At 38.7% G+C, this 16520-nt stretch overlaps 1 protein-coding gene across 1 annotated transcript in view; it reads right to left on the bottom strand.

The window, feature by feature from the left end:
- Positions 1-281: 281 nt before the first annotated feature.
- Positions 282-16520, bottom strand: part of GCH1 (GTP cyclohydrolase 1) — a 72591-nt gene continuing 56352 nt past the window's right edge. The window contains exons 3-6 of the mRNA XM_004472778.4: positions 16184-16239; positions 4358-4389; positions 3304-3388; positions 282-2419 (exon numbers count right to left, since the gene is read on the bottom strand). Of these exons, the coding sequence (XP_004472835.1) occupies positions 2293-2419; positions 3304-3388; positions 4358-4389; positions 16184-16239 (300 nt within the window). The 3' untranslated portion in view covers positions 282-2292. The remainder of the gene's footprint in view (positions 2420-3303; positions 3389-4357; positions 4390-16183; positions 16240-16520) is intronic.

Raw genomic sequence — 16520 nt, 5'->3', positions numbered from 1 at the left:
TGCAGTTACTGAAACCAAGGCTTAGGGCAAGCAGGGATATGAGGCCCACTCAGATTCCACCCCCTTCTCTCTTCTCTTCCCCTCCCTGGCAGGAGGGTGAGGAGACCAAGACCCAAAACACAGCACAGAAACTGTCAAAGCCTGGGTACTGACACTGAGACTGATGAATAAGCTCCTGGGCTGGGAGCCACCCTTACGATGGGCATCTTTGCTAAACAGACTCAAATGAAAGTAAGTGGGATCATTGAGATATACATACTGATGGTTCAAAAAGAAACTACTTTCACAAGGACAAAGTCATAACACTTTAATAATTTAAATAGAAGCAACTTCAAATTCATACAGATACACACATAAAATTCAAACAAGCAAGTTAACTGAACAACGTATTTAAATGCATCAAATTCTTTAAAAATCCCCCAGAATTGACTCAAGGCCATGGGTATGAAAAGGTAAGTTTGAAGTACTACAGACCACAGTAAAATAGACAAAGTAATTACTTTGCATCTGCTAATTAGAGAACAGCTTGTGGACACATTAGACTTTTACAAGAAGACTTCTAGGGAACGTTAGAACAAAGACTTTTTAAAAAGGAATAAAAATGATCTCAGAAAGATGAATCTACAGCTAACAATTTCTTTGGTCCTTCAAGTCATACCTGTTATTACTTAAAAATATTAAACATGAGTTTTGTACTTAAATTCTATCTCTAAATGTCTGAATATACCAGGGTAGATTATAAAAAGGAATTCAATATCAACTACCACCATACTTTAGAAACTCCAAATATAGAAAAACTAGGAAATATTCAAAATTGGGAAGAATTAAAACAAAAAATGCCTCTACCGTCTTGCCCCATCATAAGTCAAATGATATTGAAGTGTCAGAAGATAAGACCTATATAGGACAGACACAATTAAATCAAGCAGCATTAGTTCTTCTTAAGGTAATGGGAAAAATTTGAAGACCACTACGTCAAACAAGTGAGAGACTTCTCCATGGAATAACAGTGTGTGGGGGTGGGGGTGGAGGATGTTTTGTTTTAATTTGGCCCACATTGCCCCAGTGAAGGAAATTTTAAGATAATTATTAATAAGGCAACAGCTTCCTGGACCAAAATACCTATACCTCTAGTACAGAGCTATACTGAAAACAAAACTTACACGGACCATATGGAAAACCAACTGTAGGTTTTCTAGTGCATTTTCACCAACATCAGGAACACAACTTTTGTTAGAACGCTGGCCATAGCTCACCGGGCAGTCCACAATTATTTCATCCTTCATTTTCTCATTTTCATGGAAGTTATGGTTCTCAGACCCAAAAATGATGGACACTACCAAAATTTTCTGGAATTATTTAGAAAAAGACTTGATAAGACAAAAAAAAGTTGAGGCATCAATGTAAAACACACAAAGTAAACTCCCAAGAAATTTCTAAAAGTCAAAGTATGAGGACTAGTTATTTGCAGTGTCCATACTAAGTCTTAGGAAATATTGGCTTCTCTTTAAAAAGGCAAAGGTGTCTATAACTCTAAATGATGCAATATTCTCATCAAGGCACAGAGAGTTAAATGTCTAAATCCCTGCATATTGACATGAGAATAAACTTGTAAACAACTCCAGAAACGAATTTCCTGTACTTGAATTTAAAAAGAAGGTAGAAATGTGCCTTTTTAACTCACAGTAAAATCCAAAGCACAGATACTCCACCAACTCCCACTAGTGACTAATCTTACATCTTGATATTTAAAAAATAAATATGTAAAAATTAAAGGTGTCACTGTTGGTTTAATAAACAAGATTAAAGAGGAACCTGTTGGGCTGTGAATTTGCAGAGCAATGTTTCATACCGGGTATAAATCAAGTATTTTCAGCACTACACCATTTTTGTTTGGGGAGGAAAAAACAGTGCATTGGCCAAAATTCTCTCTCACTCCCAGCACTCCTATACTATGACTCAAGCTGCCATACAATTTCAACAAAATACATTAATTCTTCTCCCTTCCCAGCATCCTCAGGTTATTTCAATGGCAGTAGTTTTGTGTAATTAAATTACACTGTTGGCAGTTCAGCTTAATGTCACCACTAAAAGGTGGCAAGAATAAAGTAGAGGGCTTACCCCTTTATAAATTATTTTTATTTTGACTTGCTATAAATAATTCTAAAGCACAATTAGTGACAAGGAACAAAGTTCACATCAGTAACAACTGAAAATAAAATGTACAAACAATTAAGACCAAACAATGCTCCTGGCAGTATGATCTGCAAACCACGTGGCAGGCACCACAGCTCAGCTCCTGATGAGTGTTAGAAACTCCTCCCGAGTCTTTGGATCTTCCCGGAACACACCCAGCATCGTGCTGGTCACAGTTTTGCTGTTCATTTTCTGGACCCCTCGCATTACCATACACATGTGTCTACAAAACAAGACAGCAAAAGTGGATTAAAGGAGTAGACGCCAGTTGCTGGTTTGGTTTCTAAAATTAAAAGTGGGCAGAAAGATTAATCTCAGTCCACAGTTATCAAGTGTGTCAATTTATCAATACTTAGGCAAAATTTTCATCTATAGCTTTCTTCTTTTAGTTTCTTCATTTTGAGGTTTTTTCTTTGTTAGCAGTCAAGTCCTTAACGCATCCAAAAGGAGGGAAAAATGGAATTTCCTTCCTGGGTGAAAATGATATGAAGGGTCTACAGAGATACACAATTTCTATGTAAAACAAAACTCAGAATTCTCATTTGACCCACCTTCAGGGCCAAGACAGCATTCTCCTAGTTTAGGTGCTGATATGCTCAAGGATGCTGGTTTCACCAGCACAGTCCAGTAACCTGGTGAAGTTAGACAACGTACAAAGTCCCAAGTTCATGCCACACAAGTAGAATGGATGAAAACTTTTCCCATCATATATGTGCAATTCTTATAATTCATTCTAACTTAAAGAAGGTTCTTCAATTGCCCTTTGTACCAATTTTTAGCTTCCTAGTTTTTAAATGTGACAAAATATTATATATACATACATACATATACATATATACATACACGCACACATATATATACAAATACATATACATCCAAAAACATCCATACACACACACACATATATACACATATACATATACATAAATCTCCCATATGCTGGTTCCTATATTAGCAACACAGTAAGTGAAAGAATTTGTAAAAAGGGGCTTAGGCTACAACCAATTGTGTTGCATCAGCTGCTGCTAGAAAAAGTGAGCAGCAGTAAATAGCAAGATCATTTTTTGTGTACCACAATGATGTTATTAAAGGATGATACAAACTTACGTTGCTTCGACCACCACCCCAACTCCAGCAGGTTGCAAGGCTTCTGTGATGGCTACAGCAATTTGTTTTGTAAGGCGCTCTTGAACTGTCGATGTGACAAAAAATTCAGTTTGTAAGTTTGACACAAATAGATACCTGAAAGCTTTTTTGGTCACTATAATACTTGAACTCTTAAAAGGCAAACTCCCGTGAGATGTAATACACAAGACACACCAGCTTTTACTGTTCTGCTGACTGGGCCACAAGGAGGTCCCTGTTTAAGTCTCTCACCTGCAATGCAGGTGCTGAAGAGATCTCAGAAGCCCATTTGGGGGACGGATTAATGGCAACTGTTTCTTCACATGAAATAAGACCAACAGCATTTTGATAACAAGCACATTCACGGAGGCAAAGCAGAGCAAATAAATAGCTCGAAAAAGGATTAAGAAAGAGGCTAAAGTCCAATTATTGAATTGTACTTAGAGCAATGTTGAAAACCAACTATTTAACCTAAATAATGTAGTTCCTATGCTGAATAAAACAACTTGTCTTTGAACATACAAGAATGTTCACCCTAAATAATGTAGTTCCTATGCTGAATAAAACAACTTGTCCTTGAATATACAAGAATGTTCACTGCAACATTTTATCTCTTTGAAAACAGAAAAAATCCCCAAAAGTCTATCAGAGCAGGGACTGGTTAAATCAAGCCTTAGCACAGCAGTACAATGGAATGCTAAATAGTCACCAAATGAGATAGTTTTTTATGTGTAGAAAAAAAATGTTTATGATTGTTATGTGAAAAAAGAAAGTGAAGCCTAGTATGCATAATGAGTTGGTTTTTGTTTAAATATAATAAAAATATGTTGATTTTAAAATGTTGATATATATCTAGAAAAAATTGAGGCAGAATGTGCTAATACCACAGTGATTTCTTCTGAGGACTTGATTTTCTGTTTTATATTCCTATAAGATTTTTTATTCTATAAGGCATATTATATTTGTAATAAGAAATATATATATATATATAATCTTTGATTGTTCTGTAAGAAAAATAAAGATTTTAGAAGTTTACCTTGTAATCTTCTACTGTAGATTTCTACAATTCTAGAAAAGAAAGAATGGTTTTAGTTCATCATAAATTGTGTGACATGGAATCTGTAAGCCTCCTTCATGACACAAAAAGGACTTTCTGAGGAGGGGTATTAATGCACAACAACAACATAAAAACAAGTCTCCAAGTTTAAAGATCACTGAGAAGAAACACAATTAGAGATGAGTAATAAAATTGTAAAACTCTAAGTCATCGATTTAAGGCCAAACTTCAAGTACTCTAAATAATCTTATTGTTTAATCAGAGCACAAAGTTGAAGTGAAGGGAAGTGGACTTGGCCCAATGGATAGGGCATCCTCCTACCAATGTGAGGTCCATGGTTCAAACCCCTCCTTGACCCGTGTGGAGCTGGCCCATGCGCAGTGCTGATGCGTGCAAGGAGTGCCCTGCCACGCAGGGGTGTCCCCTGCGTAGGGGAGCCCCACGCGCAAGGAGTGTGCCCGGTAAGGAGAGCCGCCCAGCGTGAAAGAAAGTGCAGCCTGTCCAAGAATGGAGCCACCCACACGGAGAGCTGACACAGCAAGATGACGCAACAAGAAGAAACACAGATTCCTGTGCTGCTGACAACAACAGAAGCAGACGAAGAAGATGCAGCAAATAGACACAGAGAACAGACAACCGGGACGGGGGCAGGGGGAAGGGGAGAGAAATAAATAAAAATTAAATAAATTAAAAAAAAAAAAGGCGAAGTGAAAAATACTATTTGTCAATTAATAGAAAACAATCACCAACTAATCAGATAATCAAATTAGAATTTGACATCTTCAGAAGTCTTTTTATAAAATAGGTCCATATGAATACTTAGTATGATTAACCACCATCACCCTCCACCCCCAGGAAAAGTCCCCTGACCTTAGCTTATAACCCAATCTGTCAAGGGACATGTTTTCCCTTTCCACATCTTTAACTCTGGTGGAGTGAATTATCCATTTGAGGATGACAATTCATGCTTCACTGGCTAGTAAGTTTTATACCACCATTGAGGATATTGTCTTTAAAATTTGGCCTTTAAGTCATGAATTTGGACTCAATTTGAGATCACCTTCCCTATGAGGCATTTTCTGGCTCATCCTCCCACCATGCCCCTCAGACAGAACTGACAATTGCTCTATTATAGTCAATGACGTCAGGAAAGCATATGTCACCCTGTGTATCACTCAACCAAGTTTCCTGGAGGCAGGAGCCATCCTGCTTCTTCTTCATGTCCCCAGCAGGCAAGCAATAAAATATTAAAGGAAAACGATTTTTAAAATTTCAAACAAGAAACTGAGAAAAGATGGGTTTCAAGCTCCTAGATAAGAAATATGTTATATTCCCTGCTGGGTCAAATTTCTACACACAATAGTTCTCATAGTTTTTCAGGTGATTAGTCTGATAGTCATTAATTTCTGTTACGTAAGTAGACAAATTTTATCAATGTAAAAATTAGTAATCCATTCTAATATTCATTTCTTTTTCACAAGCAGAATACCAGGTACAATACTAGACAACCGTAATAATTTGGGGGCATTCTTGGTTTGCTCCAGGCATGAATAGAAAAGCTTCTAGTATTTGATCATTTATCCATAGTGCCAGCCTTTTTCTGGTAGATATTCATGCTCACGCCAAAGGAGGATCATTCAGGCAGGTTTTTATTGAGTGGCTACTATGAACATAATTATTCTGCTCATAGAATTTATAATTTCTTATTCCTAGTTTATTAGTTTTCTTTTTCTTGTCAAGAATAGGTGATGAATTTCTGACTTTTCCAGCTTCCGTGAAGAGAAAAATTTCATTTTGTCCTCATTCTTGGAAGATAATTTATTGAGAGGTATATGTTGGAAAGAGAATGAACACAAATGAAATTTGTTTCCTGTCTTTCAATAATACAATTGTTATTACCTTAGAGATAACTGATATGTTCTCTTTTAAGATATTTGTGTTGTTGTATTTTGCACCTTACTATGTTGTGTGCGATTTGTCCTGCATGTAGTTCATTAGGCTCCTGAATCTGAAGATGGTAAGCTTTTCAGCCATAAACATACCTAATGTTGCACCCTCTACCCCCATTGCCTCTGTAATCGCCAGGAATTCCAATTAAAGGCATATGAACCTTCTCAGTTTTCCATGTCTCTTAAATTCTCATTCATATTTTTCTCCTGTCTCTCTGTGCCACATACTGTACCATTTCTTCAGATAGTCTCTTTCACTAATTTTCAGTCATGCCTTCTCTGCTATTTAACTAGAGTATTGGGTTTTTCTTTTATTTATCACAGTTTTATTTCTAGAAGTTATATTTGATTGTTTTTCAAATCTGCCTGGTCAGTTCTGAAATTTTCTTATTCCTCTGCCAAACTTTCAATACTCTAATTTTTAATATATTTGTTTTGTAGTCTGCATCTGAAAACTCCATCAACTGTCCTCTTGTCCATTTATTTCAGATGATTCTGACTCATGGTGGCTTGTTTATTTTTGGTGAGCTCATATTCCTTAGAACTATGTGAAGGCTGGAATAAAAATACATCAGAAAGCATGTACTTGTGTTTGCTAGGTGCCTGGAGGATGACCTACTTGGAGCCATTTAAAACTAAAAAAATTTTTTTTTAAACCCACTAAATTAATGCCCTGGGTTTTGAGAGCAACACGAGAAACATGAATTCTGATCCCAAATCCTTGTGAATACATGCCTATAGATTCTATTACTTGTTCCCCCAGAGTAAGGCTAAAAGGTATCTCCCTGGTCTTGGGGTGTGATAAAAGAACCCAGATTTTGACTGATTGCTGTGGACTTTCACTGGAGCGATTCTGTTTCCCACCAATGTGTTAAATGTACATACACATTTTATCCTGATACGCTATGTCAAGAGGGATGTCATTTAACATCTACTTCACCATACTCCAGAATCAGCAGTTGTCAAAGATTATGTAAATCATGCTTATATCCTTGGTGTCATGATGAAAACAGTATTTCCACTAGTCTGATAGACTGGTTTTGTTTTTGACTTTTAGGATTTTTACTACATTCACAAGTGAGATTAGTCTATACCTTTTAAATGCCAGCTTTGTTAGCAGTCATCAAATTAATTGTGTAGCTGGCCAGGGTTTTTAATGCTCATGAAGTATTATATAACATTGTAATTAGTCGCTACTTAAAGTTTGAAAGAATGACTATGAAATTGGGCCCAGCCTCCCCTCTACCTATCACCAATAACCTGACTTTTTCTAATTGTTACCAGTTTGTTTTTGTTTTTGTTTTTTTGAAAAGCCAGCATAAAGCACTCTTAATGCAATAACTCAAAACTCATATGTGGTACAGTAGACGAGAGGGTGGGGCAGCAATAGTTTCTCTCACCAAATCACTATACAGGTCAGCAAAGGGGACAGAGGGGGAAGGAAATGCTAGGAAAGTTTGAGACCAGCAGCAGGGGCTGAGCATCAAAATAAAACAGGAGATGCTGAAGCTGCAATGACCAGCATCATTTTCTTAAGAGAACACTCAAGGATTTGTCAGACGGCTGGGCTTTCATTGGGTGATAAATGTCTACCAACAGCACCTTCAATTGAAACTTTCAATTAAAGTTCTTAAAATTTAGGAAGTGGTGGAGCTTTGACAGCTATGAGAGGAGTACAAAAGTCCTGAAAATCCATTAGAATAACTACAGTATAAAAAAAAAAAAAAACCCAGGCCATGGAAAAGGCTTCAAAGGTCCCTGCTGGCCAGGGACAGATCCCCGTAGTGTCCAACCCCACAGTGGAAACTATCTGCTTTCAAAAGGCAGAGAGTATGAGGGGACGATAGGGTGGGACTGGTGGAGGCCAAGCTCTCCCCTTTCCCACTTCAGTTTTGGGTAGGGCTTTTAATGCAACCCAAGGGCATCTCTCACCTTGGGGATTCAGCCCTCAACAGCGCCTCAGATCTGCTGTGGCTTTACAGCACAGCAGCAAGAATGTTTAATATGTAATAGATAAAAATTTCACCTCCCAAAAAATAAAATAAAGATTTTTGCACCCCCTCCTCCCTAATACTTACTAGTTTATCCAGGTTTTCCAACTCTTATTCCTCTTCTTCCCCGCCTTTTTTGTGTGTAACTTTTAGTAAAGATTTTTAAAGGTTTTTAGCATAATTTTTAGTTACAAAGCTCTCATTCCTAGATATTAATATTTTCCCCCTCAATCAGTTAGACCTCCCAGCAATCTATGATACAAGATTTTCAATTTTTGGATTTGCAATTCCTACTACTTTTTTGGTTTTCCTAATTATTAATTTCTTAATTTTGTCTTAACTCTTTCTTACTGTTCTATTTAGTTTTATTTGCAATTCTTTTTCTTGAAAAGAATTTGTACCTGTGTTTCTATTAATAGTGAAAGTATATGTAGCTACAAATGTACATTCAAAATATAGATTTGTACTCTAGATTGCATACAATGATAGTTTGCATTGTTCTCTATTAATAGGAATTTAAAAGAACTTTTAAGTTTCTAGATGACTGACACTTTCTGTAATCATTTTGTATTAATTTCTAGTTTTCTTATAACATTGTAACCTGTTCAATTCATTTTTATTTAAGCTTGTCTTTTGAAAAATTCTATTACTCTTTTTGTCTACTTCTTGGGGTCAAAATTCTAATACTCTGCTTTCTCTATTTTTTATCCATCTCAGTCAGAGTGAGAGGTAATTAGGCTTCACTCCCTTTCAGGTTTGTCACTTTCTCTATGTATTTCAGCCAGTTTTAATGTTCTGTTTTGAACTCATTTGGTAAATAAAGACACATGAGAGCTTTTTAATGTAAACTTCATCAAAATAAAAGTACTCATTTTGACCCCTTTAATAACTTTTGCTTTACTTCTCATTTTTAACTTTTGTGATTTTTTTTTTTTAATAAAGGGAACCTGGTTAGATACTGGTTTTAAACCAATGGGCATATTTATGTAAATAGCTAAAAAACAGGTCTTATAACATCATGTCTGTGTCAGGTCTTCTGTTTACTCTTTTGCTTTATGTGGCATGCTTTCTCTCCTCTTCTTTCTCCTTCTGGCAACTAGGAAAGTAATGAGGTTAAATTCTTGCAGGAAGAATCCAAGGAAGGTATAATTTAACCCTTGTAAGTCTTAAAGAGTATTTTTGGTGCCTTCATATACCTTGACTTAAATTTGACACCTGGCCGCAAGTTCTCAAGTGTGGTTGGTTTTTTTTGTTTTTTTTTTTAAGATTTATTTATTTATTTATCCCCCCCTCCCATCCTGGTTGTCTGTTCTCTGTGTCTATTTGCTGCATCTTCTTCTTTGTCCACTTCTGTTGTTGTCAGTGGCACGGGAATCTGTGTTTCTTTTGTTGCGTCATCTTGTTGTGTCAGCTCTCTGTGTGTGCGGTGCCATCTCTGGGGAGGCTGAACTTTCTTTCGCACTGGGCAGCTCTCCTTACGGGTGCACTCCTTGCGCGTAGGGCTCCCCTACCTGGGGGACACCCCTGTGTGGCATGGCACTCCTTGCACGCATCAGCACTGCGCATGGGCCAGCTCCACACGGGTCAAGGAGGCCTGGGGTTTGAACCGCAGACCTCCCATGTGGTAGACGGATGCCCTAACCACTGGGCCAAGTCTGCTTCCCCTCAAGTGTGGTTTGAACCAAAGACATGGGATGCACGGGAGGAGATGGTGCTAGCTCATGGTGGGACTTGTTCTACTAAAGTAAGGAACTTGAATTTGTCATAAAAGCTATGGGAGATTTTTTAAAAAGCTATGGGGAGCTGCTGAAGAAGCAGCATGATCAAATCCACATTTTAGAAAGAGCTTCCTAGCAGGATATGAGGGCATATTTGAGGACCCTAAAAGATTGGAGGCAGGGAAAAGAGTAAGGAGCCTAATTTATAATCCAGGAAAAGGATAAGAAAAGCCCTCACAGAGAGTGGAGACAAGAATAGTACAAAGTCAGGATGGCCATGCTTTGGACGCAGGATGCTTTAGGAGGTTATGTAGAGCGTACAACAGAAACCAACTGATGTACCTCTACACTCTTCACCCCAAAATATATTCCAGATGGAGGATATATATATAAAATAAGTCATAAAAGTACTAAAAAAAAGAGTTTGTGTCTACATAAAAGTTTTAAACTTCTTTGTAGAAGAATACTATAAAATGTCAAAAGACAAATGACAAGCTGGGAAAAATTATTTGCAGCACCTGACCTAACTACTTTAACAGTCAAAGAGCTAGTATAAATCAGTAACAAAAGACAAGCAACTCAATAGAAAAATTAGCAAAGGCTAGGAACAGGCAGTTTCTGAAAAAAATTCAGCCCCACTGAAATGCAAATTAAAACAAGAGGTACCATTTTTTACCAACCGGTTTGCCAAAAATGTAAAAATGTGATGGGGGAAAAATAGAAATAAAAAGAAAAATATTTTTAAAAAAGAAAAAGCAGAAAAACACACAAGAATAAAAATGTGAAGGGGGAGCGGGTATGGCTCAAGTGGTTAAGCACCTGCTTCCCACATGGGAGGCCCTGCATGCCTCCTAAAGAGAAGGGCAAACAACAAGCAAAACAAACGAAAAAAACCTACTCAGGGGAGTTAATATGGCTTGGTGGTTGAGCGCCTGCTTCCCACTTATGAAGTGCCAGATTCAATCCCCAGCCGCTGTACCTCAAAAATTCAAAAAATTTTAAAAATATATATTAAAAATGTGAAGAAAACTAGAGTTGGCCAAAGTGCATAACTGGTATGGTTTTTTGGAGGGTATTTTGGTAATATCAAACATTCAGCTACTCTTAATGCATTAAGTTCCTCTCTAGTAATTTATCTTACAGATGGATTTGAAGCATGCAAAGATAATATATGAAAAGATACTTTGTCAAAACATTTTTTTCTTTTTCTTTTTGGCAATAGTCTCAAACCAAACTATATTTTATTTTTTTTTTTTTTTTTTTTTTTTTTTTTTTTAAAGATTTATTTATTTATTTAATTTCCCCCCCTCCCCTGGTTGTCTGTTCTTGGTGTCTATTCGCTGCGTCTTGTTTGTCCGCTTCTGTTGTCGTCAGCGGCACGGGAAGTGTGGGCGGCGCCATTCCTGGGCAGGCTGCTCTTTCTTTCCACGCTGGGCGGCTTTCCTCACGGGCGCACTCCTTGCGCGTGGGGCTCCCCCACGCGGGGGACACCCTTGCGTGGCACGGCACTCCTTGCGCGCATCAGCACTGCGCACGGCCAGCTCCACACGGGTCAAGGAGGCCCGGGGTTTGAACCGCGGACCTCCCATATGGTAGACGGACGCCCTAACCACTGGGCCAAAGTCCGTTTCCCCCAAACTATATTTTAACTCAAAGACTGGTTTAATGAATTATGTTAATCAATCAAAGAAATACTATGTACTCACTAAAAGGACCTTGAATATTTTACACTGAAAGATATCCAGGGATTTTCAAGGTATTTTAAATAAAGGAAAAAAAAAAGTGGTAGTCTAGAATATAGGATATGAGCTCATTTTTCCATTTTCCTAGTTTTAAAGAGCTACATATTATGTTCGCATAGAAATTTTCCAGAAGGATAGTGAAAGAAAACTGGTTTTAACTCTGGGGAATGGAAATAGGAAAGAAAAACTTTCACTTTACTTTTTAAAAAAACTTTCATTTTTATTTAAGTTTAACTATAAATATATGACTTTTATAATAGGAAAAGAAAAAAACTTCTCCTTTAATCAAATCCCATACGACCTTTCTAACTATCACCCAGTTGCCCCTGCCTAAATTTCTTATTTCCATCAACTCCCCAGCGAGTCTCCTATCCACTGGAATATGCCTTGCTCCGACCCTCTTATTTGCCATTGCTTACACATTAAGTGTACCTACAGGAATGTCTCCCCTGTTTAAAATTCTGCTCATCCCTCCAGGTCTGGCTCTCTCCAACCCTGCCAGACCACACAACCATCTTGGCTCCCCTGACTCGGAGCTCCAAACCAGGCTCTATTGCCTCACTGGTGGGTCCTTCCTGAGGGAGAGGCTGTGTCCTGCTTCTCTGCAGGTGCCACAGTAGCTGGCATGGTACCCTTCCAAGTAGGTGCTCAGTGAACAGATTAACCATGGCTACCCCGAGGCACAGCAGCAATTCTAAATTCAAGATTTAATTATGTTTGCACAGTTATTCTAAGGCAAAAAAATCTAATACACGGTTAAATGGATTTTCAGCAACAAAAGGCATTTCTATTCAAACTAAGTTTACTCTAGAATTCTACTAGAGTTGAACCAGATCAACTCACTTCTGGCATTTTCTTGTTACTTAAGGCTTTACTGTTTGATATTTGACTTCACTGGCACTGAAAGGTCATTCGTTTAAAGATAAGCATTTAACAAACCTCATGGACAAGATTAAAATGAGCAGTGAAGTTTTGCTAAGACATTTAGTTTTCTTTGAATATCACTCTGCAGTCCCTAAATATTCTTTTATAGATATATATATGTACTTTTTTAAAAATGAAAAATCTGCAATACACTAGGATCTTTGTTTTAGTGTTCTATTTCCTTTCTAATCCTATTAGTAGAAGGACAAATCCCCATGCTAATAATCAATCCCTTTGTATTGTTTCATAGAAGCTTAATTATTTGAAATATTTTCCATTCCTTAGCCAAAGATTACTCCCTTCTACCCCCCGAGTTACCATTCATTCCATGGTCTCATTGGCTCATGCTAGAATCCACTCTGCATAAAGTGCTACCCATGGTACACACAGTATGGCCTCCTCGGGACCAAGGTCTCATGTGGTCTTCCCAGATTTCTTACAAGATGAAAACTATCCATTGTAACTTTCACATATTGACAGTCTGTTATCGGCATCAGCAAAGTCAGAAAATTCAATATGGGCAAGGTGTAGGGTAGGCAATCTTCTGGAAGGGGACATACTGGAGGACTGCACCTAAAGCTATATACTTAGACTATATATCACAAAACAGCCAGAAAAACAAATTTTAGTACAGACATTTATTCACAGTTGACATAAAATTGACTTTCATTGTTATTATTTAAGACTAGGTTACTTCTTCTTTGGAGCTGGTGTTTCTACATGATGGAACTGGACTCAGAGGGGATCTCTTCCCACAAGACTTGCATGCTACTTTATTGGAATTGTAGTTGGTGCTGGGGTTTAAGATAAATTTAGGGGATTTGAATCTCTGGACTGATAATAAGACACCCAGGCCCAGAGCCTCAATAGACTTCAGCTCCTACACTCTGATTTATTGGACTGACCCCACTCAGCTAACATGGAGTTGAAGAAGGTCAACCACCACACCAAGGAGCCAAGAGTGCCTACAGCTGAAAGCAGGAGGACTGCATCCAGCATCCATGTGGAATCTAAGCCCCCACTTGACATAGATGTGCAATGGACACAACCAAGCCAATGTCCACAGAGAAAATGTGGAATGGGTGTGGGAAGTGTAGCCATGGTGGCTGCTGGGTTTGGGGAATGGGAGGAAGAGATGAGATGTGGAGGCGTTTTCGGGACGTGGAGTTGTCCTGGGTGGGGCTTCACGGACAATTACAGGACATTGTAGATCCCCCCAGGCCCCACTGGATGGAACGTGGGAGATGTGGGCTATGATGTGGACCATTGACTACGGGGTGCAGTGATGTTCAGAGATGTACTTACTGGGTGCAATGGATGTCTCACAATGATGGGAGAGAGTGTTGCTGTGGGGGGAGTGGGGGGTTGGGGCGGTGGGGTTGATTGGGACCTCGTATTTTTTTAATGTAATTTGTAAAAATAAATAATTTTAATAATAAAAAAAAAAAGACTAGGTTACTTGAAAGGGGAGAGAGGAATACTAACAAATACTAGCAGGATTAATTACTCCCATCCCCACTACCACTGCTCCCACCTCTCGCCACCCCCTGGCATTGCTACGAGGTACAGATCACTGAAAGAAGCCAGGATGTTAAAATAAAGTGATTATAACTATGATAGAATGTTTTTGTCAGCCAAAGAGGTGCTGATGCAAAATACCAGAAGCCTATTGGCCTTTATAAAGGGTATTTATTTGGTATAGGAGCTTACAGATACCTGGCCATCAAGCATAAGTTACTTCCCTCACCAGAGTCTATTTCCACGTGTTAGAGCAAGATGGCTGCCAACATCTGCAAGGGGTCAGGCTTCCTGGGTTCCTCTCTTCCCAGGTCTTGCTTCTCTCTGGGTTCAACATTCCTCTCTTTCCAGAGCTTACCTCTTTCCAGGCCCAGGGTACCTCTCTTCCCGGGACTTGCTTCTCTTTCCTCTGTGAGCTTACTTCCCGGGGCTCTATCTTAAGACTTCAGCATCAAACTCCAACATCAAAACTCCAACGTCAGAAACTTCCAGCATCAAAAAGCTCCAACTCTGTCCTTTGCCATGCCTTTTATCTGCGAATCCCCACCCATCAAGGGGCGGGGATTCAACGCCCTACTGTGTGGCCCAATCAAAGCCCTACTCATAATTTAATCATGCCCAAGTACAGACAGTTTACAAACATAATCCAATATCTATTTTGGAATCCATAACTATATCAGACTGCTACATATAATATTATCCTTTCTTGGTAACAAGTAGTCCTGTCTGGTGGCAAGGTTATGGAACAGGAATGAGGTCTGAGTTGGGAAAGTTAATTTTCTCTCTTCTACTTACTTTCTCCCCATTCTCTAGAGGAATGAATGAGAAAGCTGAAGTGAAAACAAAATAAAAGGAACAGGTGTGGAGGGCAGCTCTCAGATTGCTGGGGTGGTTTTTACAGAATTCAACATAGAATTGAAGAAGATCTGGTCCCCTATTTCAGGATCATGATTAATCCCAGTGCCTAAGTGGAGAAAGACAGGCTCACGTCAGAGCTACTATTCTGAATAGGAGTCAGAATAGTGATTCCTATTCTGATAATGTCACTCTAATCTCAATCAAATTATTCAAACTTAACTTGGCTTGTTAAAATTAAAAAGGAGAGAGATGTTTGTATGTTCATTACTCATCCCTTTGTTTCATTTTTAACCCTCAAGGACGCCCTGCTCCCTGCACCCTCTCCCAATATGACTCCATCATCCAGGACTTATTACATTTAGACAAAGATGTTAAAACAACAAAAAGGATATTTAGAGGCAATAACATACTGGTGGTTGAGGCCTACCAGGGAGACATGAACACTGACCCTTGAGTTGACTTCCAATTAAACACAGATGAACACACACACCCATCACCTCTCCTCCCCAAAGCCCCAATTAAAAATTGATAGTACAGGAATTTTTAAAGGCATAAATACACAGGGATAAGGAACTGAAAAGAGAGAAATAGAGGAATGGAGGAAGAGCACTGTCTTGAAATGAAACCGAGCAGTGTCAAAGAAGGCACAGTCTTGTGTCTGCAGAGGCAAAGAAAGCAGAAGTGAACTGACTGGCCCTGCAGAACCCAAGAGCGACGCCCAGAGGTGCGCAGGTGCAGTGGAAGGCAGAGCGGAGGCTGGGCGCCCAAACGGGGGGTTGCTTCAAAGTCTGAAAACAGTGCAGTTAGACCCTTGCCCGGGTTCTTTCCCTGCTCTCACTGTTGGATAAACACCCTTTAAAGAGAGAAGCGGGACTGAATGTAACCTCAGATCCTCTCCAACGATATGAAGGCTCTACAGAGAAAGATGTGAGCAGGGCATTTGTGTTTCGGGCCCTCTTAGTCAGTTTGTCTCTGTGACTATACATTTGAAGTTGCAATGTGACTTTCAAGTTGGTCTGTAAGAGAAAAAGCCTGATGAGAATCTCATCATACAGGGGCATGTCCTACACACCTTTTTTCCCGTTCACCACACAGTCCTACTTACCTCGCAAGCTTGCTGAGGCCCAGGACTTGCTTGTTAGGAAGATAACCAATATGGACCTTGGGAGAAGACAGAGAAATAATGAGCTAAATGAAAATACAGTTTTTCTTTGTGATAGAATAAAGAAATACAGAAAGAATACAGTATTCTTGTATGTAATTCATCACAATGAAACAAAACCTAACAGCCTTAAGACTTAGAAAATCAAGCACTTATATAAGCATTTAAAAAATTATATGAATGTAGTAAAAGGGAAATATGAGATAGAGCCTATTACTCATATGACAAATTTTAAAATACAGTCATGACATTTCCTGGTTAAAAAAACTCTCCATACAAA

This window comes from Dasypus novemcinctus, chromosome 3 (genome assembly GCF_030445035.2).
Source record: "Dasypus novemcinctus isolate mDasNov1 chromosome 3, mDasNov1.1.hap2, whole genome shotgun sequence".
In the NCBI taxonomy this organism is placed as follows: domain Eukaryota; kingdom Metazoa; phylum Chordata; class Mammalia; order Cingulata; family Dasypodidae; genus Dasypus; species Dasypus novemcinctus.
This window is presented reverse-complemented; position numbering and strand designations above follow the sequence as displayed.